This window comes from Vicugna pacos, chromosome 10 (genome assembly GCF_048564905.1).
Source record: "Vicugna pacos chromosome 10, VicPac4, whole genome shotgun sequence".
NCBI lineage: Eukaryota > Metazoa > Chordata > Mammalia > Artiodactyla > Camelidae > Vicugna > Vicugna pacos.
The window spans coordinates 16913812-16936920 of NC_132996.1; the positions used below are offsets into that span (position 1 = coordinate 16913812).

The following is a 23109-nucleotide window of genomic DNA, read 5'->3' on the forward strand; positions in this document are numbered from 1 at the left end:
ATAAAATATCAAGATCTGCCTAAAAAAGAAACTGAAAAACTAAAATTGGGTCTAGTAGATCCTGATGATACACTACATCAACGGTTAGAAGACATCAAATATAAATAAATATGCACACACACAAACATATCCATGATTTCACAATTCTTTAAAAAGAAAACTTATCACTTTCAGAGTGAGAGAATCAATTCATTTTTTTAAACACTGGTATATTAAGAGAAAGAATTACATATTTATCTCACCTTCCCTATAATACACTATCCTTAGGTAACCAAACAGTAGATATTTAAGTGTCTCTTTACAGCTAATAAATGACAGAATTAGAATACTATCATGTTGAACTAGTAAATCTAAACATTGTGTATAAATGGCTGCTAATTTCCCAAAAAGAGAAATATACTTTCCGATCAAAGAACATACCACTGCCTATAATAATCTTGCCAAAAAATTTTTTAAAATGCATTCAAATGAAATCTTAATCAAACCTCTAAATCCAACTAATGTACTGGAAATAGGGACAGAATACATTAAATCTTCAATTTTTATAAAAGACACTTGTGAGACCTATCAACCAATTAATTGCAATGTAGGGAACTTTCTATACAGAGGCTGACTGAGAATATTTTAAATCTTTAAAACATAACCACAAAACTACTGAGCAACTTCTGAGACCATTGGAAATCTGAACACTGATTATTTAATCAGTTCAATTTAATATTAAGGAATTGTTTTTAGGTGTTATAATAGTATTACACTTACATTTAAAAAAAAGACTGTCTTTTAGACACATACTAGTATATTTATAGATTACATCTAGAAACTGCTTCCAAATAATATGAGAATGGAGGAGTGGGAATATAAATGAAATAACATTATCAATGAGTTGATCATTTTTGAAGCTAGGTAATAACTAGAGAAGGGCTCAATATTTCATTTGGTCCGATTTAGCATTCTTGAATTTTCTGTAATGAAAAGTTTAAAAGATAACTTGTTGAACTCACTTTGTAACTTTCTTATGTACATAATACAAAAATCCAAAATAAATAAAATTGGTTTAGGCCAAATTTTCTCTCCTATTGTTCTTGTCCTTTTTGATAAGGAAGTTATATTAGCTTCAAAAACTAAACTGGGTAAAACTGCCTCTTTTCCTGTTCTCTGACAGTTTAAATGAGGTATGAACAATCTGTATACAGGTTTAGGTGAACTCTGTAAAACCATGTGGGCCTGACAGCTGTATGTGGAAGGGAGAGGTATATTTTTAATTACTCATTGTCTTTACTGATACTACATTCAGGATTTAAATTTATCTTGAGTCAGTTTTGTTTAGTTTATTTTTCTACAAAATAGCCAATTTCATCTGTCCTTTGTCATTCTCAAATGTACTGTCATATATTTATAAATGTAATGAAGGTATTGACAGAAAAAAAATATACAATGTTCATAAAGGATTGTGTACTGACTGATTACATTTAAAAGAAAATACATTTTGAAACTTGTTCTGCTATGAACAAATACATCTTTTTATTATGCTCTTGGTTTTTAAGTTAAGCTTCTTAATGCATAAATTTGCAATGGATTAAAAAAAGTATTATCATAAAATTTTTTCTACTATATTTATAGTTACGTTTCCATTCTTATATTTTCAGTAACATTTTTTGTCTTCTCTTTTTCCTAAATACATTTCAGTAGCTCATCATTTTATTAGCCTTTTCAAAGGATTAGATTTTTATTTCATTAAGCCCCTCTTTTGTTTTTCACTTTCTGTTCTTAATTTCTATTCTTAGCATTACCATTTTCTTTGGTCTACTTTCTTTGGGTTGCTTACATTTAATACTTAGCTCACTCATTTCAATTTCTCTTTTCACGTACACACATTTAAACCGATGAGTTAGTCTCTTTAGTACTAACTTACCTGCATTCAAAAGGTTTGATATGTGATGTTTTATTTTGTTTTGGTTTCTGCAGAAGTGTAATTTCCACGGTCATTTCTTCTATAACCCATTAACTATTTTAAAAGTTTTGAATTTCTAAATATAACAATGTTTTAGCTTTCGATTTGTAATTACGTTGCATTGTGGGTTGCATGATTATCTTTCATTTGCTATAGCTTGCTTCATGACTTAGTACGTGGTCAAATTTCATATATGTTGTGTGTACTTAAAAAATGTATATGATCTAATTATTAGTTTCAGGGTTCTAAAGTGTTCATTGGCTCAAGGTTGTTAACTCTTTTATTCAAATTTTCCTCTTGACTAATATTTTATTTACTTGGTGTATTAATTATCAAGAGATGTATTAAAATATTGATTGTAAGGTTGTTCATTTATCATTGTCAATTTTTCTCTTTATATATCTGAAGTTATGCTTTACATACACACAAGTTCATGACATTTACTTTTTCCTAGAAATACTTCAGTCTTCCTAGTGAATTATCTCATTCCTAGTAAATGAATCTCTTAATCCTTGCTAATGCTTTTGCCTTAGTCTTATTTTTCTTAAACTTATCTATGACAGCTTTTGTGGGGGTGGTTCTTGTGTTAGAATATTTTAAACATATACTGATAAACAGCAACGTAACTGTTTGCTACCTTTTGAAAAAAATCCCACCCTGGAGTCTCCACGTTTTCTCAGGTAAGTTTAGTCTGCTTATATTTATTCTGATAACTGATACAGTTGAAATTATTTCTACCATCTTATTTTGTTTTTAATATACTATACGTTTTCCCTCTCTTTAAAGTTTTCCTTAAAATTTGAACAGGATTATTTGAAAGCAGAATCAATTTTATTACTCCCTTTCTAAACAGGACCTCAGAAAGCTTAGTCTGACCACTACCCCTTCTGTCATATGCATGGTTTTCTAGTGTAGTATTTAAGTTATTTATTGTGTTGTTTTACATAATCAGGTTGTACTGTCTGTATGTTTACAAATTTCTTTGCTACCTTTGAATCTCGCATCCCCTTCTATATTCTGGGCTTAATTTCCTCCTACAAAAGTTCAACTACCTTAAAGCAGTTCTTTCAGTAAGGGTCTTTGAGTAGTAAACTCTCCATCTCCAATTGAAAATACACTTATGTCTACCTGATTTTACAATGATAGTTTAGAGTTATTTTATTTATCCTTGGCACTTTAAAGATATTAATCTATTGATTTTTAACCTCAGTTCAAACTGTTGATAAATCTGCTAAATTGTCTAATTGTTGTTCAGTTATAAATGACTTGTCTTCCCTCTCTGGTTCCTTTATTCCTTTCTATTTAACATCCAGTAATTTCACTAGGGTACACTGAGTTGTCCATATTTTTTTTTACTTATAGACTGTCTATTTTTAAGCACAGCCACAGGAAAAAAAAGTGATGAGACTATTTTCTTAATTCTCCCAAAGACTTCAGAACTAAATACCATGCTATATGTACGGGGCATTAATTCATTACATACAGTGGATGCCCTAGGGCAATGGTTCTCAAACTTTAGTGTGCAACAAAAACACCCGGGGAGCCTACTAAATACAGACCACTGGACTCCACCCAAGTTTTCTGATTCAGTAGGTCTGGGGTCCTACCACAAATGTGAATTTCTAACTACTTTCCATGTGATGCTGATACTGCTAGTCAGGGGATCAGGCTTTAAGAACCACTGCCTTAGGGATTAGGGATAATTATCTCATGGAGCCCTCACTAAGAAGGACTATAGGAATTTATTCTGCTTCTTAGATCTAGAGATTAGTATTTATCATCAATCTAAAAATTTTTAGCTTTAAATATTACGTTCTCCCATTTCTTCTCAGAGAATTTTTCAAAATTTCATTATACCCGTATTACCTCTACCTAGAAAACAATGTCCATTAGGCCTCTCACAGGCCTGACAAACTCCTACTTATCTTCTCAAGAGGTCCAATATCATCTCCTCCAGGAAGATTTCCCCAAACTACTTAAGAGTTAATTGCTCCCTTACCTATTCTCTCTCAGCACTTTGTACAAACATCAACAATTACTTTTCACCCTTTTAATTACTATCTTCCTTTATAAGAGTTATTTCAGACAATAACTTAATCATTATCTTTAAATCCCCATAGTACATACCCAAGTGTTTGTTAAATGCATAAACATGTAGCCTAAATAGAATTTTTCTTTAGACTTCACAGACTTTTTCTATGACGATGTATATTTAGATTCTAAGACTTTTCATGTCTGTTTTCATCTGCACTTTCAAAGGAACCAATGAGAGTAAATGGCACCTGGTTTTGTTCTCACATTTCTAAACAAAATACCTCAAGGCATCAAAGCAAAAATTATGTCCCTGTAAGATTTTATATCTGCAATGTCAATACAACCAACAGAACACTGAAGAGGTAATCAAATCTAAGAGCTCAAAAATCTTCACAGAAAAAAAGGACTCTCATTGTATTTCTTATATAAGCCTACTTGGTTTACTTGTTTATTTAAAATACTGATGTGAATATTACGAATTATGAGAAGATTCCTCTCATTATTTATTAAAACACCCAATAATTCAGAAAAATCCCCTTACAAAGCTATACACCATACAAAGAGAACTACACTAAGTGGTTCTCTCCAGGGGCAGAGACTGAGAGTGTGAGGTCTTTTCACTTACTATTTTTCACATGTGTCAGCATCATCTGATTTTTTTTAAATGTTATAGATTACTGTAGCAATCAGAAAAATATAATGAAAAGTGAAAAAAGCCATCTCCTATGTTATGCTATTGTAGAAAAAAGTTTAATTATGAAGCTATTTTAATATATTATTCTTACCAGATTTAAGACCTGAAATTTTGAAGATGGCACTTGGTTTCCCATTCGTGACAAATCCTAAGAGTTGCCATACTGGAATTCCATTTGAATCAGGATAGGAAAAGTAGACAGATCCTCCCATTCCCTCAGGAAATGGGATTGTTCCCAGCATAAAAACCACAACATGGTTGATATTTTCATAATCAGGCAAGTCAAAAACAAATTTATCCTCTGCCACTTGTTGTGCAGCTGTCTGCACCTAGAAGATAAGAAACTTGTCTTAGTTCAATAGTTTGGTAAGTTTCTATAGCTCTTTTGGTATTGCTGTAAGCACTGTAAACAACTAGTCATTATATCAAATCTAACAACAGGTCAATCTGATAGTCTAATCACGGAATTACGAAACACACCAGAAAGAGTGCTAATTTTAATAGAAAACCTAAAAATATATAGCCTTAAAAATGATTTAATGAATGTAGTATTTTAAAAACATAACTAAGTTATTTCAGAAGTGCCCTGAAAGGATTTTACTTATATAAATAAATCATTACAGCTTCAGAATGTTATAAAAATGAAAGATTGTTCAAAACACCATGCCACTGAAGAATTATCTTCTAGTCTGAACCTCAGGAAACTAAAATGGGTAAGCAATCCAGAAGTAATTACAGGCAAACCTCATTATTTGCAGATTCTGTATTTGTCATTTTGCCTACTCACTAAAATAATACTTGTAACCCCCAAATCATTAAACCCTCCGATTTAAATACAGAGAATAAAACAAAGGAAGAACATAAATATAAACTAAACTACCTATATTAGTATTAAATACAATTTCACCAGTTTTTTGCATGCACATAATCTTAAAACGCATATAAAATTATGTTATTTATAAGTCTTGAATAATCATCAGGCAAAATAAATATTTCTTAAATGTCAATTCTGTCAAAGGCACCACTCTTTGTCAACCTGAATTATGACACTCTAATCCTCAACTTTAGGGAAAAGGCTGTCCCTTAAGAAAAATTTTCAAGTAATGAAAACTGAATTCATGACTGTAGATAAAGTGGATTTTTCTAGTAAAAGAATAATGTAGTTAAGTGTTGAAGTATCCCTAGGTCTATTCGCCCTTTATCTTGATTAATATGTTTCAATGCTCCAGAAGTAAGAGTCCACTATGGACAAAAAACCTTGTCATGTAGGAACCTCTATTGGAGATACATTACAGAGGTTAGGTTAATAGACACAGGTATTTCTACAACTAAATTCCTATCAAATTAGTTGACAACATGGATTCCATACAGCCTTTCTATTCTTTAGAAAAACACACATTTTATATGTCTTCCATTAATGACACTCAATCTGAGACCCACACTCATCCCAGGCTGGACCTTTCATTTTTTCTATCAAGACCAGGAGCAATCCAAAGTTATCTCACCAGTATTAACAATTACTAACATCACCAAAAGGGGCTTCCCAGTCACTCAAGAGACAAACAATAAATTTTCTGAGCTTAGCCATAGCCAATTTATCTCTGTGGTTCCTTAAACTGTGTACAGAATACATCATCAAAAATTGATTTAAAAAATAACTCAACAATTCAACAAAGGGACTGCAACGTTAAACAAAGCAAGGAGAGAAAAATGAAAAAAAGAATTCTAGGCAAAGGAATCGGTTCTGAAATGGATTTCCGAATGGTTTCTAAGGAAGCAAGCGAGATTCACCCTCCGGATTTTTCCTTAACAATTCCAGGTACTTATGTAATTCTAACAATTAAGCAAGGATGGTTATCTCTTTTTACCAATAAGGAAACTCTCAGCTCACATCTTTCAGGGATCATCTCAGATAAGGCTCACACTTCAGTTTCAGGCGTTTCTATCAGCCAACTTCCAGTTAACGTTAAGCATATTTTTACTACGGCCCTTCCAAAAGGACCCAGCAGTTACACACTGCCCGAGCACCTTAACCTTCGGCAAACAGAACGCTACATATATTAAAGTGTAAGATTCACCTGAACTCACTTTATGAGCTCAGAGGAGTATACATAATACCAACTGAGCTTAAGTTCAACTGCAAAATGGGAATGATAACCATCTCACGAGTTATGGTAAAGTGTGCAGGGCCAAATAAGCGCTACATAGAAGGCTGAGATGAGAAGAAATGGACAGAAGGAGCGCACTGTCTAGGATAATGCACCCTCGACAAACGGCAACTACTGTAGTAACTACTACTTAAACGACTGTGAAAAGCGCTGGGGCAAAGGAGAGCGAACATCCTAGCGTCCCGCTCTTCCACTCTCATACTCTCACTCTCAGCGGGAACGGAGACGTGAGCGGATTTCCCCGCAGCCCTCGCACCCGTGCACCTTCCCCCTCCCTCGGGGCCTCGTCCTCCGGCTCCTGCCCGCTTCCTCAGACCACCCGGCCCCATCCTCACCAGCCTCCCCGCCACCAAGCAGCCAAACATGGCGGCGGCAGCTCCGCTCCGCCAGCAGAAACCCGAAGCCGGGGACTAGAAGTCCTGGGGCTACCGCCCTAGTCGAGCCCAAGAACCTTCCAGAACCTGGAGGAGGGTGCCTACCCCTCCCCTACATAGCGACTAGGCCAGCGGCAGGAACGCCTTCTGCCCCGGCGACCTCTGACCTCCCCTTCCTAACCAGCACGCCGCTCAAGCGACGAGTACTTCCGGGGCTTACACCAAGCCGCCCTTTCTAAGTGAGAAAGGTGGACCAGGTCCGGCGTAAAACTACAAGTCCCAGAGGACCCTGCGCGAGTTTCCGGGAAGGGAGCGCGGAGGATTTGTCTGTTGGGTTTGGTAGTCGGCCTCCCAAATTTACTAACCCGTAACCGGGAGGAGGTGTTTCTCACGGTTGTCTAACATTTTAGAGAGTACAACGCACTTTTACACTCTTCATTTCACTAGATTCTTATAAAAACCCTATGAGGTAGGTATTATTATCTTCATTTTGTAGGCGAGGAAATTGCCCCAAGAGACATGCCCCAAATCTTTTACACGGTACTCACGGATGGAGTTTGAATCCAAGTTCTGTTTCAAATCGCCGGTTCTTCCTTTCTGCTACACAGTAGCCGAAAAGTACTAATTTTTAATCCCCTGTGTTATACTTACTGAGTTTATTATAGTTCTTTCCAGCTTTACTTAGCTCCTCCATTTATTTCCTGAAAAAAACTGTAAGCGAGTTATATAACAATAACTTTGTGTTTTAATATCGCCACTTGTAAAATAATAATTGTGCCTGTCTCCTGGGGTTGCTGTGAGGGTTAAATGAATTATTATACATAACCACTTAGAGCCTAGCAGTACTTAACTAATGGATGTTTTATTGTAAAATGTCTTATTTTTTTCTCTATGCATTTGCAGAGAAGGTTCATAAGCCAGAAGAACTGGCATCGAGTACTGACTGCCAACAATACTCATTCTCCCTTCCACGACGTCAGTTCCCTTTCCTCTTGGATGGGAAGGTAGGATATTCCCTCTCTGAAGGTCTCTGCCCAACTTGAAATATCTGAGCTTAGACCACCAGCCACCAACAAGACTGTCCTCCCAGCCCCAGGTTACATATGGAGGATCAGGGTGTTTGAAACAGTCTTCTGGTCTCCACTCTGGCTCCATAAACTTGGACCACCTATCTTGTCTCAGATCCTCCTTTGAGGTAGCCAAGCCAAAGATGAATAGATAGAAGAGGATCTTTTTACTAGTGTCTCTAACTTTCTACCTAAGAATTCCCAGAATCTTCCAAACAAAAAGGCCATTCACTATGAGGCCATTTCATGAGGAGCAGACAAACTGCCTGGATTCAGAGCCCATGTCTGTCATTTATTAGCTGTATAATCTTAGGCCAGGTAACCTAACACTTCCATGCCTGGTTTTTCTCCATCTGTAAAATGGGATAATAATTAGGTTGTTGGGAAGGTTCTTACATGATAAGTACTAAGTAGTTCCTAGAATATAGCTTAATAAAATGTTACCATTTAGCATTATTACTTTTCCTAATTTTTCATGTCTTCATACCCACCTTGTAACTTGTGAAGTAGTAAATAAATATATTGGTCTCTGCCTCCTGTTTTTGACACAGAGCTCCTGAAACCCTTGTAAATTCCTAAGTGATGAGGGCAGTAGGAGCATCTTCTTTGTTCTAATGGAGGGACTCTGGGTGGGCTCATGGGGAGGCTGATCACTAGAAAGATGAAGCCTGATTAGAAGCTTGGAATTTTCAGCCCTGCCCTATTCAATAGAGAGGGGAGAGGGGCTGGAAATGGAGTTGACTGATCATGCCTACATGAGGAAGACTCCGTAAAATGCCAATAGTATGGGGTTTGGAGAGCTTGCAGGTTGGTGAACACATCATGTAGCAGGAGGATGATGCACCCCAACTGCATGAGGACAGAAGCTCCTGCACTCCACCCTCCCAGACCTTGCCTGTGCATCTCTTCATCTGGTTGGTCATCTGTATCCTTTATTGTATACTTTAGTAAACTGGTAAAAGTAAGCGTTTTCCTGAGTTCTGTGAGTTGTTCTAGGCAGTCATCAAATCCAAGAGGTGGGGGTCACAACAACCTCCAATTTGTAGCCATGTTGGACAGAAGTTGTGGGTAATCTGGGCATTTAACTACTTGCAGTTGTCATCTGAACTGGGGGGCGGTCTTGTGGGACTGAGCCCTTAACCTATGGGATTTGATGCTATCTCTAGGTTGACAGCGTCAGAATTGAGTTAAATTGTAGGACACTCAGCTGATGTCACAGAATTGCTTGGTGTGGAAAAAACCACACATATCTGATTTTAGAAGTGTTGTGAGTATGGTAGTAGTGTGAGAGTGAAGGAGAAACATGGGAGGGATATCAAGTTTTTTCCTTTACAGACCATAACCATACTGTCAATTCTCTGAGCAACTCATACTTGTCTTTTTTTAACTTATTTTTAATTTTTAAATTTTTTTAATGATCACATTGAAAATATTTTCTCCCATTTCATAGGCTGTCTTTTCATCATCTTTATAGTTTCCTTTGCTGTGCAAAAGCTTATAAGTTTACTTAGGTCCCATTTGTTTATGTTTCCTTTTATTTCTGTTGTCTTAGTAGACTGTCCTAGGAGAACATTGCTGAGATTCCTGTCAGATAATGTTTTGCGTATTTTTTTCTTCAAGGAGATTTATAGTGTCTTGTCTTATGTTTAAGTCTTTAAGCCACTTTGAGTTTATTTTTGTGTATGGTAGAGGGAGTTGAGCTTCATAAAAATTGAAAACTCTAGTGCTTTCAAGGAAACCATCAAAAAAGTGAAAAGACAGGGGGAGGGTATAGCTCAAGTGGTAGAGCACATGCTTAACATGCAGGAGGTTCTGGGTTCAATCCCCAGTACCTCCTCTAAAAATAAATAAAAATAAATAAACCTAATTACCTCTCCCCCTTCTAAAAAAAAAAAACTAAAAACAAAAAAGTGAAAAGACAACCACAGAATGGGAGAAAATATTTGCAAATTGTATATCTGATAAGGCATTTGTATCCAGAATATATAAAGAACTTCTACAGCTTAAAAAGACAACCCAAGTTTTAAATGGACAAAGGATCTTGTATTAATTTCCTAGGGCTGCCATAACAAATTACCACAAACTGGGGAACTTACAACAACAGAAATTTATTCTTACAATTCTGGAGGCTTAAAGTCAAGATAGATGTCGAGAAGGACCTGTGCTCTGTGGAGACTCTGAGGAAGACTGTTCCATGCCTCTCTTGTAACTTCTAGTGGTTGCCAGTAGTCCTTGGCATTCCTTGATTTACAGACTCATCATTCCCAACTCCTCCTTCATTTCATACTGTGTTCTTCTCCCTATGTCTATGTGTCTCTTCTTATACAGACCTCAGTCATTATATTTAGGATCCACCCTAATCCAGTAGGCCGCAACTTAAACTGATTACATCTGCAAAGACCCTATTTCCAAAATGGCCATGTTCACAGGTACCAGATGAACATGAATCTGGGAAGGACTTTATTCAACCCACTGCAGACATCTGAATAGACATTTCTCTAAGAAATACAAAGATATACAAATGGCTATATATGGATTTATATGAAACAGATAGATATGAAATGGATGCTGGACATCACTAATCATTAGAGAAGTGCAAATTAAAGCCACAGCGAGGTACGCTTCACACTCACTAAAATAGTTAGAATCAAGAAGTCAAAAGCGAGGATATTGAAACCCTCATATACTGCTGGTGGGAATGTAAAATGGTGCAGTTGCTTTGGAAAACAGACTGACAGTTCCTCAGATCTTTAAACAGAGAGCCACCATATGACCCTGTAATTCTGCTCTTAGGTGTATTCTCAAGAGAAATGAAAACAGATGTTCACACAAAAACTTATATATGAATGTTTATAGCAACATTATTCAAAATACCCAAAAGGTGGAAACAACTAAAATGTCCATCAGTGGATCACTGAGTGGATAAACAAAATGTGGTATATCATACAGCGGAAAATTATTCAAATATTATTACATATGATTCCATCCATATGAATTATTTAGAATAGAGCAATCTATAGAGACAGAAAGTAGATTAGTGACTGCTTAGGGCTGGAGTAGTTGTGGATGTGGAGATACGGGGTGATCGACAGCTCAAGCATATGGATTTTTTTGACCATTAACTATTTTTTAAGTGTACAGTACAATAGTATTAACTATACCACCTTGTACAACAGATCTCTAGAATTTTCTCATCTTGTAAAACTAAAACTCTATGCTTGTTGAGCAGGTCCCCTGTTCCCCCTCCCCAAGACTTTTTGAGGTGATGAAAATGATCTAAAATTGACACTACTGATGTTTGCACATATCTGTGAATATACTAAAAATTACTGAATTATACATCTTAAATGGATGAACTGTATGATATGTAAATTATATTTCAATAAAACTATTTTTAAAATTAGTACTATTTATAATAGTTTCAAAAAAAAAAAAACCAAAAACAACCCATGCTAGAGTACCTGTAAGCAAGTGGGTAGTCCTGGAGTGGGGACAGGGGGATTATGTGAAAGTCTTCCCCCTCCTGGCTGCACAATACTGACATCAGGGCTTGTATTTGCCAGGTAGGAGACTAGAGCATTCCTCCCAGGAAAAAGGAAACACCCCAGAGATATACCCGTTTTCTTTCCTTTTCCAGATTCTAGAGCTGAGTTCTTGGCTTATGGCCCCTTCTTCCATCTTCAGAGTCAACAGTGTAACATCTTGCTTCAGTCCTCACATTGCCTTCTCTCTGTCAGATATCACTTTGGCTTTCTCTTATAAGGATATTTGTGATTGCAGTTAAGGTCCAACGAAATAATTCAGAATAATCTCCCTATCTGAAGATCCATAACTTAATCATATCAGCAAAATCTCTCTTTGCCCTTTAAAGTAACATTTACAAGTCCCAGGGATTAGGACCTAACTATTTTAGGAGGGCATTAGTCAGTCTAACACCACTGTCTTAATAAAAACTCCAAATGCGGGTTAACTGGAAATTGTTATTTAACTACATTAAGAAGATGGGAGAAGAGGAAGGGGAAGTGAGGATGGCTGAAATCATCTTCTGACACAGTCATTATGTGTCAAAACTGATAAGTGAATCAAAAGAGAACAACAGTTGCATATTACTTAGAATTACGAGCTAAGTACAAGAAGAAACAGTTAAGAATGTTAAAAGTGGTTGCTTCTGGGGAACAGAACATAAGCAGAAAACTACTGTTTTTTGCTTTAAATTTTTTTTAATCCTCTTGGACGTTTTAAACTGTATACCTATATTAATAATAAAATCTAGTTTTGTTAAATTGAAAAAAGATGGAATTGGACTAAATAATCTCAAATTCCCTGCAGTGAACATTCCATGATCCTGTATTTCTTTAACATTATTGTTTTAAGTAACAGCATCACAGCCTCTAACCTTCTGATGTCTGAAGCAAATACTGTCAGGAAATCATCAATAACAATCGTACAGTACAAGAATTTCAGCTCAGAAGAAGACATTTTGGTGATTGGAAACTTTCCAAATGATAGCTCTCTCCTGAACGGAGATGTGAGTAGCTTTTTTCTCCTGTTACTCATGACCTGTGGTAGTTTGCAAAAACAGTACAAATTCTTCCTCTCCCTGTGACCGTGACCTTTGCAGCATCTCCCTTCAACAGATGGAGTCTGTTTCTTTACCTTCATGGCTTTCTTACTTGATTTGACCAAAAGAATGCAATAGAAGTTGTGTGCCATTTCTAAGCCTCAAAAATATTTGTAACTGGAGGCTTTCGATTTTCAAACTTTGCCAGTCTACCACAGGAACAAGCCAAAGATAGCTTGCTGGATAATGAAAGACACCTGGGCCCATTGCCTCAGCCCACAACCCGTCAAACCCCAGGAGTAGAGCTACCTATTTGACTTGCAGCTGACCAGAGACATGAATGAACCCAGTCAGGACCGGAAGAACCACTCAGCTGAGCTTAGCCCAAATAGAATCTTGAGTTAGATAAATTTGAGATGTTTCATTATGCAGCAAAAGCTAACTTCCATGTAGTTCCCTCACAATTTGTGATTATTTTTTATTGATTAATCTTCCTTCCCTATAATGAATACTAGTAGTTATTTAACATCTGTTTCCCACCTTATTCCTTGTTAAAAGAACCCCAATTTTAAAACAATGTTGTGGTGAGAATATAGGGAATCAGATTTTTTTTAAAGAACCCCAATTTTGCTCTTAAATCCACCTCTCTTCCATGAGACCCAAGAGCCCAAGAGAAGATCCTGCTTAATCTAATCAACAAGTTGCCGTTGCCCTTGTGGTAATTGTTTTAGGATCAGTCCCATAACTGAATTCTGGTCAATGACACCTGAATGGAAGTCTGCTGGGGTCTTCTGAGAAAGGTGTCTTGGTCTTAAGAAGGTCACATAAAAAAATAATTACTCTCTCCCTTTGTATGTTCATATATCTGAAAATGACACCTGGAGTTGTAGCAACCATCTTAAAACTTTGAAGAGAACAACCTGAGAAAATAGCCAGCACAATCAGGAAGGCAACACAGAGTTGAAAATAACTTAAGTCTTTATTAATGTCTTGTACTGTTGAACCAACCAGCCCTGGAATCTATCCTACCTCTGTACTTAAGGTTATGCAAAGTAATTCATTTCTCTATTGCTTAAGCCAATTTTAATTGACTTTGCTGTTACTTACAGCTGATGTTATAATTAATACAACTCTCACTAGAATATAAGCTCCAAGACGGTAGGGAACATGTCTGCTGTTTGCCACTTACCTCCAGTGCCAAGCCCAGCATCTGCCCCCTAGTAAGCATTTAATAGTTATTTATTGAATGAATGAAAGTATACCAATAATCATTAATTATGTCTGCAGTTGATACTTCACTAGATAGTATAAAGATCTGTTAGGGAGCCTGACTATTCTGGATTGTGAGCCCTTCAAGAATAGGACTCTATCTTCATTCCCTAGTACCTGGCATGCAGTAGATCTCTACCCATTTGTTGTATCAATGTCCTACGTTACAGAATTTGGCCAACTCTCCAGCAGGGGGGGCACATGACCAGGTGTTCTGAGTGCTAGGAACTCTCCTTTATCCATTCATCAACCTCTTCTCTGCTGCCTTCCCCTGTAATCTTCCCCACTTGGAGCTTGCCTACATGGGAGCTCAGGAGAAGGGATATTTCCATATTTAGGAATCAGGCCCCCATCTGAGACCTGGGACAGAAACTGCTAGATCCCAGACACAGAGGTGACCCAACAGACAGCAAAATTATTAGCAATTCCCCATCACTCCCACCAGTAGCTTTGAACATGAGTTTGGGAGTTAGCCATAGTGAGAAAGTTTCAAATGACTGTGGAAAGTTGTGCTGGGCTGGGTTAAACATAAACTTAATCTGTGCATCAAAATCAGCTGGGTGAGCCTTAAAAAAAAAATACTGAATTTGAATCTCTCAGACTGGGACTCAGAGATCTGTCATAGGCTCTTTAATGATTTTGGTGCACTCTTTCTGCAGACCAGCATCTGGGAACCATTACATGGCACAGGTTTATACAGGGACCTAATTAATGCAATGTTCTGCACAGCTGGCCAATTAAATATATAAATAAGTGATTCTTGTCTACTAGGAGCTCATATTTCAAGGCAAAGGCAAGACATTATCATTTTGGAAAGCCCCTCGCAAAAGGTTTTGGCTTCCAAGAGTTACAACACTGTTGCAGCCAGCTTTATCCAGAGATTTGAGGGAAACAGTGCAGAACTCCTATATGGCTGCCACCCAGAACTGGAATTAAGCCTTGATTTGCAATCAGTCTTTCAGAAAGATAAGCCAGACCTTTTCAATATAAAATTTTAGCAGTTTAGAAAGTGAGTTTGCATCAAATTAAAAAGTCAATTAATGGCCAATACAGGGTGCTACACATTTCTCATAGTCAATGATTTATGACAACCCACAATCAAATGATTTTAGAATTATGAAACATAGATAGACACTCCGTCACTCTTTACACAAAATGTAACAGAAATCACCCAACTTTTTACAATTCAGATCAGCCTGGGGTAACTGAAGCAAGTAAGTTGAAATGAATCTGTTTTCATTCATCCGAAGTCTTGGTTTGCGTCAGAAAATAACCACAAAATACCAAGAATCTTTTTAGAAATCCACCAGTTCAATTCCAAAACGATAGTAATTTTCTACAAATCACAATAGGGGAAATCCATAGGTGATAAATGAAAGTAGGGGAAGTTACAAACTTTACAGTGTTAGAGATACGTTTGGTGGTTAAAGAGACTAAGAAGCATTTTTTCACTTATGCTTTATTTCTTACAATATGGGTCCTGTTCCCAATCTCCTTGGTAAAAACTATTCAGACTCATTCCCCTAGATCAATGTGTTTCTAACTGCAGGTTGAGATCCATTGTGGGGTGTGAAATCAACTTAGTGTGCCACAACTGAATTAAAAAAAAAAAACTTCAGAATACATCCTGCATATAAAATACACTGTTTCATGGAACTTCTTGTTTTAGTTATGTGTGTGTGTGTGATTGGGATGTATGTGTGTGTGTGTGTGTGTATACACACACACACACATACATACACGTGTATATATATATACACGTGTATATATATATACATATATATATGTATATATATATATAGTCTGTTTCTATATATATTGTCTGTTTCTGGTTGTTTGCTTTTTAATTGAAGTACAGTTGACTTAAAATGTATTAGTTTCTGGTGTACAGCATGGATGGACTTGGAGGGCATTATGCTAAGTGAAATAAATCAGAGAAAGACAAATAACGTAAGATATCACTTACATGTAGAGTGAAAAAATACAACAAACTAGTGAATATAACAGAAAAGAAGCAGACTTACAGATGTAGAGATGGAACTAGTGGTTAGCAGTGGGGAGAGGGATGGGGAGAGTCGAGATGGAAGTGGAGGATTAAGAGCTATAAACTATCAGGTATAAAATAAGCTACAAGGATGTATTGTACAACATGGGGAATATAGCCAATATTTTATAATAACTATAAATGGAGTATAACCTTTAAAAATTGTGAATTACTATATTGTATACTTGTAACATATAATATTGTATATCAACTATACTTCAATTTAAGAAATATGATATTGTAAAATAAATAAATTTAAAAATAAGAAAGTAAAATTTTTTTTCAGAATGCATCCCACATGTATACTTTTTCGTGGAACTCCTTGTTTCAGTTACATATGTATATGTGTGTGTGATTGGGATGTAATATATATATAGTCTGTTTCTTACTGGGGGTTGCATTTTTTTAAAAAGATACCTCATCCAAGCTTGAAGATGCAATTAAGCGGAATGACTATCCCCTTTGCCTCAAGTGAACATTTTAATTCTTTAAGGATTTCTGGACAAGTGACCATTAAATCTTTAGACCTCTGTCCTTCTCAGGCATTTCCTTTAAAAAAAAACCTTTTAAATAATTTAATTTCCATCTGATCTTTGTTCAGTATTCTGTCATAGTATGATGCACCTAAAGCCACATCCTAGTCCTTTCCTAGCCCATTATTTCTCTTCTAAATGTCTGTGGATCTCATTGTACTTGTCATCTCTACAACAGCAACCATCTTCTCTGACTCATAGATTTCTTCAGACTCAGGTCTCCTCCCCAAAGAGCACAATATGGCTCCCAGCTTCTCCCCTACTTCCTACTGCTGAAACAAATACAATTATTTTTCTTTGGGGGCAAATGTGGGGCAAAGGGGAGAAGGTGGCAACTGTTCTATTCATTTTACTTAAATAGCTGAAGGACATCAAAATAGAGCCAGAAAGAGACTGATAACAAGACTAAATAGTTTAGAAAAGAAATGAAAACCTATCAACAGAGATGTCAGTACCAGATGGAGCTGCTGGGAAAAGGGAGGCACAGGACTGCAAGTCAGCTCCTGGCTGAGTCAGCTTCATGGGCATGTGACAGATAGAGTAGTGTAGGGCACTGAGCTCAGAAAGACCCCATGCTTTGTTTAATTGCTCTGCTGTCCCATCTTGACATTCTTAATAATTCAATCTTTGAACTTGCATCTTGTAAAGTGCAATGTGACAATGCAGCGTGGTGTGAATAGAGGGGATACATGCAATAGGCATGCCTGCTGTTCTCTGCCTTTCTTCACACATGACATTTGTGATTCCTTATGAGCAAAGAATCCCATTAGACTCATTATGTGTGGAATTCAGGAAGACCCAAAATGAGCATAAGGTGAGCGTGTTCCATCTACAGTTGAGCAGGCAGGGATGCTGACAACCCCCAGAGGCCATGCTTTCAGTTTGAACCAGAACTTGGTTTGAACAAAGACATGACATTTTAAGAAACTCAAACAACCGAGGAACCCTATTCTTGCTTCTGTCAACTCCTTGTATTAACCAACCACTTACACCAAAGATTATGACATTGAAGAAAAGGGAATGATAGGGCAATTGATAGTTTATTTTTCCTTCAGTTTGTCCTTAGACATCAGTAAGTCAAATACAGAGAATAATGTGTGGTACCAAAAAGTGAAATAAAAAGTTGACTTACTTTTGTCCAGCATTTCCACTGTACTGGTAAGAACAAAATACACGTGAATGTATGAGCTATAAAATACCAAGTATGTAATTTCAGTGATTCCACACAGGAGTCAAGTGCTTTTATGTTTGCATTGAAAACTTCACTAAACAGTAAGAAGATGAATGGTAAAATTCATGTTGATAACATAAAATTTTAACTTTACTTAGAATGGCATTAAAAAGCAAATATAAAAATGAAAGTCAAGAAAGAAATCACAGAAGGTAAAAGCTTTGGCAGTACCTTACCTTTTTTATGCTTTTTAAACAAGAGGTTTGCATTTTCATTTTGCAGTAGCCCCTGCAAATTATAAAGCTGACCCTGCCTTCATGACTAGAAATAGAACTGATAGCAGCCTGTTCCTCTTGAACTATTCTACGTTTCTTTCCAAAGATCTGGGTGTGTGGAGCCCATGAAGCACATGGGGCTCCAGAAAGACTTCGCTCTGATTTCCATCAACAAGAATCTTGTGTCCCTTACCCAAGAGTGTATCATGATGTTGGCTCCCTTGGGGGCAATGAACATAATCTTGACCTGCACGGACAGTGTCATGGTATTTAACACCTCTGCTAAACAGGGTCCTTGGTTCTGTTTTGGGTTGGAGGTCCAGGTGAGCGAAGTGTGCACCTTCCTTCATTATCAAAGCGCAGTTGTAATCCAGGAAGAAAACTGGCTCCACCATTTGGAATTAAATGGAGAACTTGTGGCTCCTTATAGCACTGGAATACCTGTGGTGGATGACTGGAAGAGGGAGCTTAGATCAAGCATCAGGCCCTGTAGACCCACAGTGTAGGAATGCCAATCCTTGGCTCCTATCCTTTAAGAGCAATGGAAGTGGGAGGAGACATGATGGTAAGGAAGATGCCAGAGCCACCAATTCTCCCAGCTCCATCATACATGCCCACATGGCACTTACATATCATGGAAGCAAGTAAAATAATTACTTCAAACACTGCCTATCCTTCATTTTATTCTGCATTGCCAATTAAATGTATTATTAGATCTTCTCATTTTGTCCTCTGTAGTTGTTAACTCCTCATATTCCCCATTTTCTTGATTCTCTACGTGTGTCACATTTCTAAGTCATCTCAGGCTCTCTTTCAGTTCACTAATCTCTGTTCAGGCTGTGAGTAATCTACTGTCTAACCTATCCACTGAGTTTCGTCACATTTTATTTCTGAAAGTCCTATTTCTTTTTCAAATCCTGGTCAGTGTTGGGAGTCTCACTGCTTGCTCATTTTGTGATTGCCTCTTATTTCTTTAAGTGTTTCAATCATTGAACAGATATTTGAGGACCCAAGTGCAAGTCACTGTTCTAAGTACTAGGGTTATACCAATGAAATGAAACAGGAAAAAAAAAAATCCACTATCATAAAGCCTACATCCCAGTGGGAGAAATACAACCAAGTAACTTATGCAGTATATTAGGTGATAGTTGATGGAAAATAAACAAGGAAGAGAAGAGTGAGTAGAGAGAGGAGAATTCAACTTTAAATATGGCCCTTTTATATTGTCTGGTAACTCCAGAATCTTTGGTGGTCTCAGTGTATTGTTTCAACTTTCATAGCAGCTTGTTTCATTTTCTGTCTGGTGATCTTTGATTTTTGAGCTATTTGGATAACCTAAATTTTCAGCAATCTTAGGGGCCCCTTTAAGTGTCCTTGTTTTAAGAGCTAACATCCACAGCAAGGGTTAGCAAACTATGGCTTGTATGGCTTGCAGTACAGCCCACTGCTTGTTTTCTGGAGCACAGCCAGGCTAATTTGTTCACACAATTGTTTCATGGCTGGTTTCATGCTACAGCAGCTCAGCGGAGCGGATGTGGTGGAGACTGTATGGCTCACAAGGCCTGAAATATTTACTGACCCTTTACAGAAAAAGTTTGCTGACCTCTGATCTACAGAGATATACACAGAAACTAAAAACAAAACTGAAGCAGGCACTAGCATACACTCCTGGAGCAACTGAATTTGGTTCAACCTCAATAAAAATACCCTTTCATTTAGTAACAGATTCTGACAAATGAGTCTAAGGAGATAATCAGGGAGGTACACAAAGACTTGTGTACTGGGCTGTTAATCAAAACATTATTTAAATAGCAAAAAATTGAAAGCAACTACTGTGTCCCAAAAGGTATTAAATAGTGGCTTATTCATGGAAATGTATGAAAAGATATATAGAATAGGTTCATAAACCTAGAAACTTGACAAAGTTCAGTCTTTTGTATGTTACCCTGATTCCCTTCATTTCATCGCCTACCATATCTTTATGACCACTTAGGTTTTCTTCATTCTTCTGCTTCAGGTTAAACACTCCGCATGTCATCTTGGTCCTAACTCTTTGAGGATTTTTCTAGTCTTTTATATCTCAATTCCATTCTTGCTGTTTCTTTCCCATAAATGTAAGCAAATCACCCTATGGGACAAAATCACCAACTACTTTCAACTCTATGATATCCTCAATTTATTTATTTCTATTAACTAACACCCTTCTAGAAAAGGGGACAATGTATAAACATACTCCCCCTTTCTCTCATTTTTCAACTCACTGCATTTAAGCTTCTATGTCCTCTCTCCCTTGCTTTGAAAATGTTTCCAATAAGATTACTAATGGCCAAGTTGTAAACTGAATGGCAATAATATTTTTAACTGTAAAGATAGGTTATTAAAACATTATTATGTCATAACTCTATAGAATTTAAACATAATTACTACAGAAGAAATAATTAAGAAGTATAAAGCCATAGGAAATATAATTTCCAATAAAGATAAGGGTTTAGTGTATGTCAAGTACTATCCTAATTGCGTCACATGTATTAAATCATCTGACCCTTAAAATAACCCTATGAGGTAGGTTTTACAGACAAGGAAACTGAGGCACAGAGATGTTAAGTTACTTACCAAAGGTCAGTTAGTAACAGAGCCAAGATTTAAGTTCAGTTTAATTCTAGCACTTATACTTCATCACTATATTATATAGCATTCTCCGGTTAAGCAAACAAAATAATCATTGCGAAAAGATAAGGTGTAATTTTATTACTTTCAACATTTCTTTTCATCACAATGAAAATAAACTAAAATAACACACAGCTTTACAAAAATAAATTTTTATTAAAAGCAGTAGAGTCTGAGCAGGAGACAGTACAAAGAGTGTAAACAATGTAAACATCACTACATTCAGCTCAGCCTGATTGGATGCTGAAAGACAACTCTAAATGCTCTATGTGCCCTTACTAGCAAGATACATTAATTCTATGGTACACAGAAAACACACTCTAATTTTGATTAGGAAAAAGTGTTTTATCGAAGTCGGTCCCAGCGCCAAATACTGGCATCATCACAAACAGCTATAAGAATGCTGCTATCCCTGCTAAAACTGGTTTGTCGAATAGCAGCGCCACATTTATGATGAGTCAGCGTTGTACATCTAGGGAGAAAATAGGACAACAGGTTAAATACCATACATAATGTTGTCAGCATCTAACTTGAAACAATGAATCAGAAAATGAATAGATGTTCAAAGTCATATAGAAAACACTTGAAACCAGAATATACTTCACTAAGAGCCCAATCTCAAATTTCATAAAATTTGGGTACATTTTAAATCCAAGCGGCACTGTTTAACTTTTTTGTCACCAAGGTACTCATGAAAAACAATCACTATTATAATAAAAAGAAATCCTTTACAATATTCTGAGAATGTAAATGTTACAGATGATCTGAGGATGGCATTGCAAGGATCAATTACTTCCTCTATACTGGCATAACACTTTGGAGAAAGAGGCAGAAATTATGGAGAGGAATTTCTAAATACTTACTTGGCTTTATGAGGATCTTCTACTTCTAAATCCCAAACATAAAGTTTGCCAACCTGATTGCCCAATGCAAGCATCTGTATAAACAAATTTAAAAAGATGTCAACTTATTAAAATAAGCTATAGTGATTTCAAGCAATCCTAAGACATCTTCCTCATTTCAGAAAAACCTCAGCTCCAGCCTATGGCAATGGTCTTGATTTCTTTGCATCTTGTATTTCTGATTTGTAAATGGGAATAAGAGCAACTTATACATCACAAAGGTGTTCCTGAGTAAATTAAGAAGGCATTTTACAGATTTATGAAGAACTTTATAATTTACATTGTTAGCACATACTCTATTCTGCCCTAAAGAGTTGTAGTAAAAGCCACAGAAAACTTCCAAAGCTTTCTTATGGAAATAAATACCCAAGTAATTTGTTACCACAAAATCCTAACACTAAATTTCTTTAAAATTTTAGATAACTAGTATTTTGTCTCTATCTTCCATGCTGGTTTTTCTAGGAAAAAGCTTTATTAAAAGATTAACACTCTAATCATCAAAACATTAAATCTTAGTAATAGATGTTATGGAAGGTAAACACCTAACTGCCACTATTGACACCTGTCAATTTCATTTATAATAAGCACTGCAAATGGTGTGCAGAGCCACAAGGGCAGAATAAATAACATCAAAGGCCAAAGCAATGAATACAAAAAAAATCAAGTTAGCTTAATTTTAGAGGAAACAGAACACAGATGCACTACAGAAAAAACTAAAATTGCCATGGTTTTAGGTCAAATAATTTCAAAATGTAAAAATATGTTACTACCTTTTGCCAGAAATCCATAGAAAACCTCATGTACCAAATGTCACACTGGCTGTAATCAAATCGTCCAAGAATAGTCACATTAGACTCACTGGGTTTAATTTTATCTATATCATCTTCCATTTTGCCAGGTTTCCAGCACACAATGGCATTTTCACAAGACTTCAAAAAAGAGAGACAGAAATGAGAAAAAAAGTAATGTTAAACTTGTAGAACTGAATTTTAAATATTAAAAATAACGTTTTTTCTCTACTATCATTTATTTTAGAACTCACAGTTCTTAGAACTTGGTTATCCATCTACTGAGTACAGTGATATACATTCATTTATATTTATAGAGTCAGTGTCCACACTTATGGACAAGAAGTCTGATTATCAACAGATTTTGACAATACAAAAACATTACACTGTCTAGAACATTCATTTTTGAACTCACAATTTCTCTTCCAAACCAAACCAAATTCAGCCCCAGATACTTTAGCATCCAGAGACTTGAAGTGTTTTATAGCAAAGGTAAAATTACAAACACTGTATTAGAATACATGATGGCTCTTCAATATGGCCCCTGCTTACTTCACTAGTTTCATCTCTCCCCATCCTACTTCTAACCCCACATGGTTCCCTTTATCTGG

At 36.4% G+C, this 23109-nt stretch overlaps 2 protein-coding genes and 1 long non-coding RNA gene across 11 annotated transcripts in view; 1 reads left to right on the plus strand and 2 right to left on the minus strand.

Moving 5' to 3' along the window:
- Positions 1-7439, minus strand: part of HIKESHI (heat shock protein nuclear import factor hikeshi) — a 28449-nt gene extending 21010 nt beyond the window's left edge. The window contains exons 1-2 of one of the 2 annotated variants that reach the window (XM_006197455.3): positions 7183-7439; positions 4771-5008 (exon numbers count right to left, since the gene is read on the minus strand). In XM_006197455.3, coding sequence (XP_006197517.1) covers positions 4771-5008; positions 7183-7212 — 268 coding nt within the window. In that variant the 5' untranslated portion in view covers positions 7213-7439. Of the gene's footprint in view, positions 1-4770; positions 5009-7182 lie in introns of those variants that run through there. The other variant, XM_072969048.1, reaches the window with a different exon arrangement.
- The window catches only part of LOC116282097 (uncharacterized), a 152112-nt gene continuing 135462 nt past the window's right edge, over positions 6460-23109 (plus strand). For 5 of the 6 annotated variants that reach the window (XR_012076468.1, XR_012076471.1, XR_012076469.1 and 2 more), the window contains exons 1-4: positions 7386-7690; positions 8125-8225; positions 9087-9213; positions 12663-12816. This is a non-coding gene — a long non-coding RNA (uncharacterized lncRNA). Of the gene's footprint in view, positions 6499-7385; positions 7691-8124; positions 8226-9086; positions 9214-12662; positions 12817-23109 lie in introns of those variants that run through there. The other variant, XR_012076472.1, reaches the window with a different exon arrangement.
- Positions 20945-23109, minus strand: part of EED (embryonic ectoderm development) — a 28244-nt gene continuing 26079 nt past the window's right edge. For all 3 annotated transcript variants that reach the window (XM_015244486.2, XM_072969047.1, XM_006197456.2), the window contains 3 exons: positions 22481-22639; positions 21672-21745; positions 20945-21280 (listed from right to left, as the gene is read on the minus strand). In XM_015244486.2, the coding sequence (XP_015099972.2) occupies positions 21154-21280; positions 21672-21745; positions 22481-22639 (360 nt within the window). In that variant the 3' untranslated portion in view covers positions 20945-21153. The remainder of the gene's footprint in view (positions 21281-21671; positions 21746-22480; positions 22640-23109) is intronic.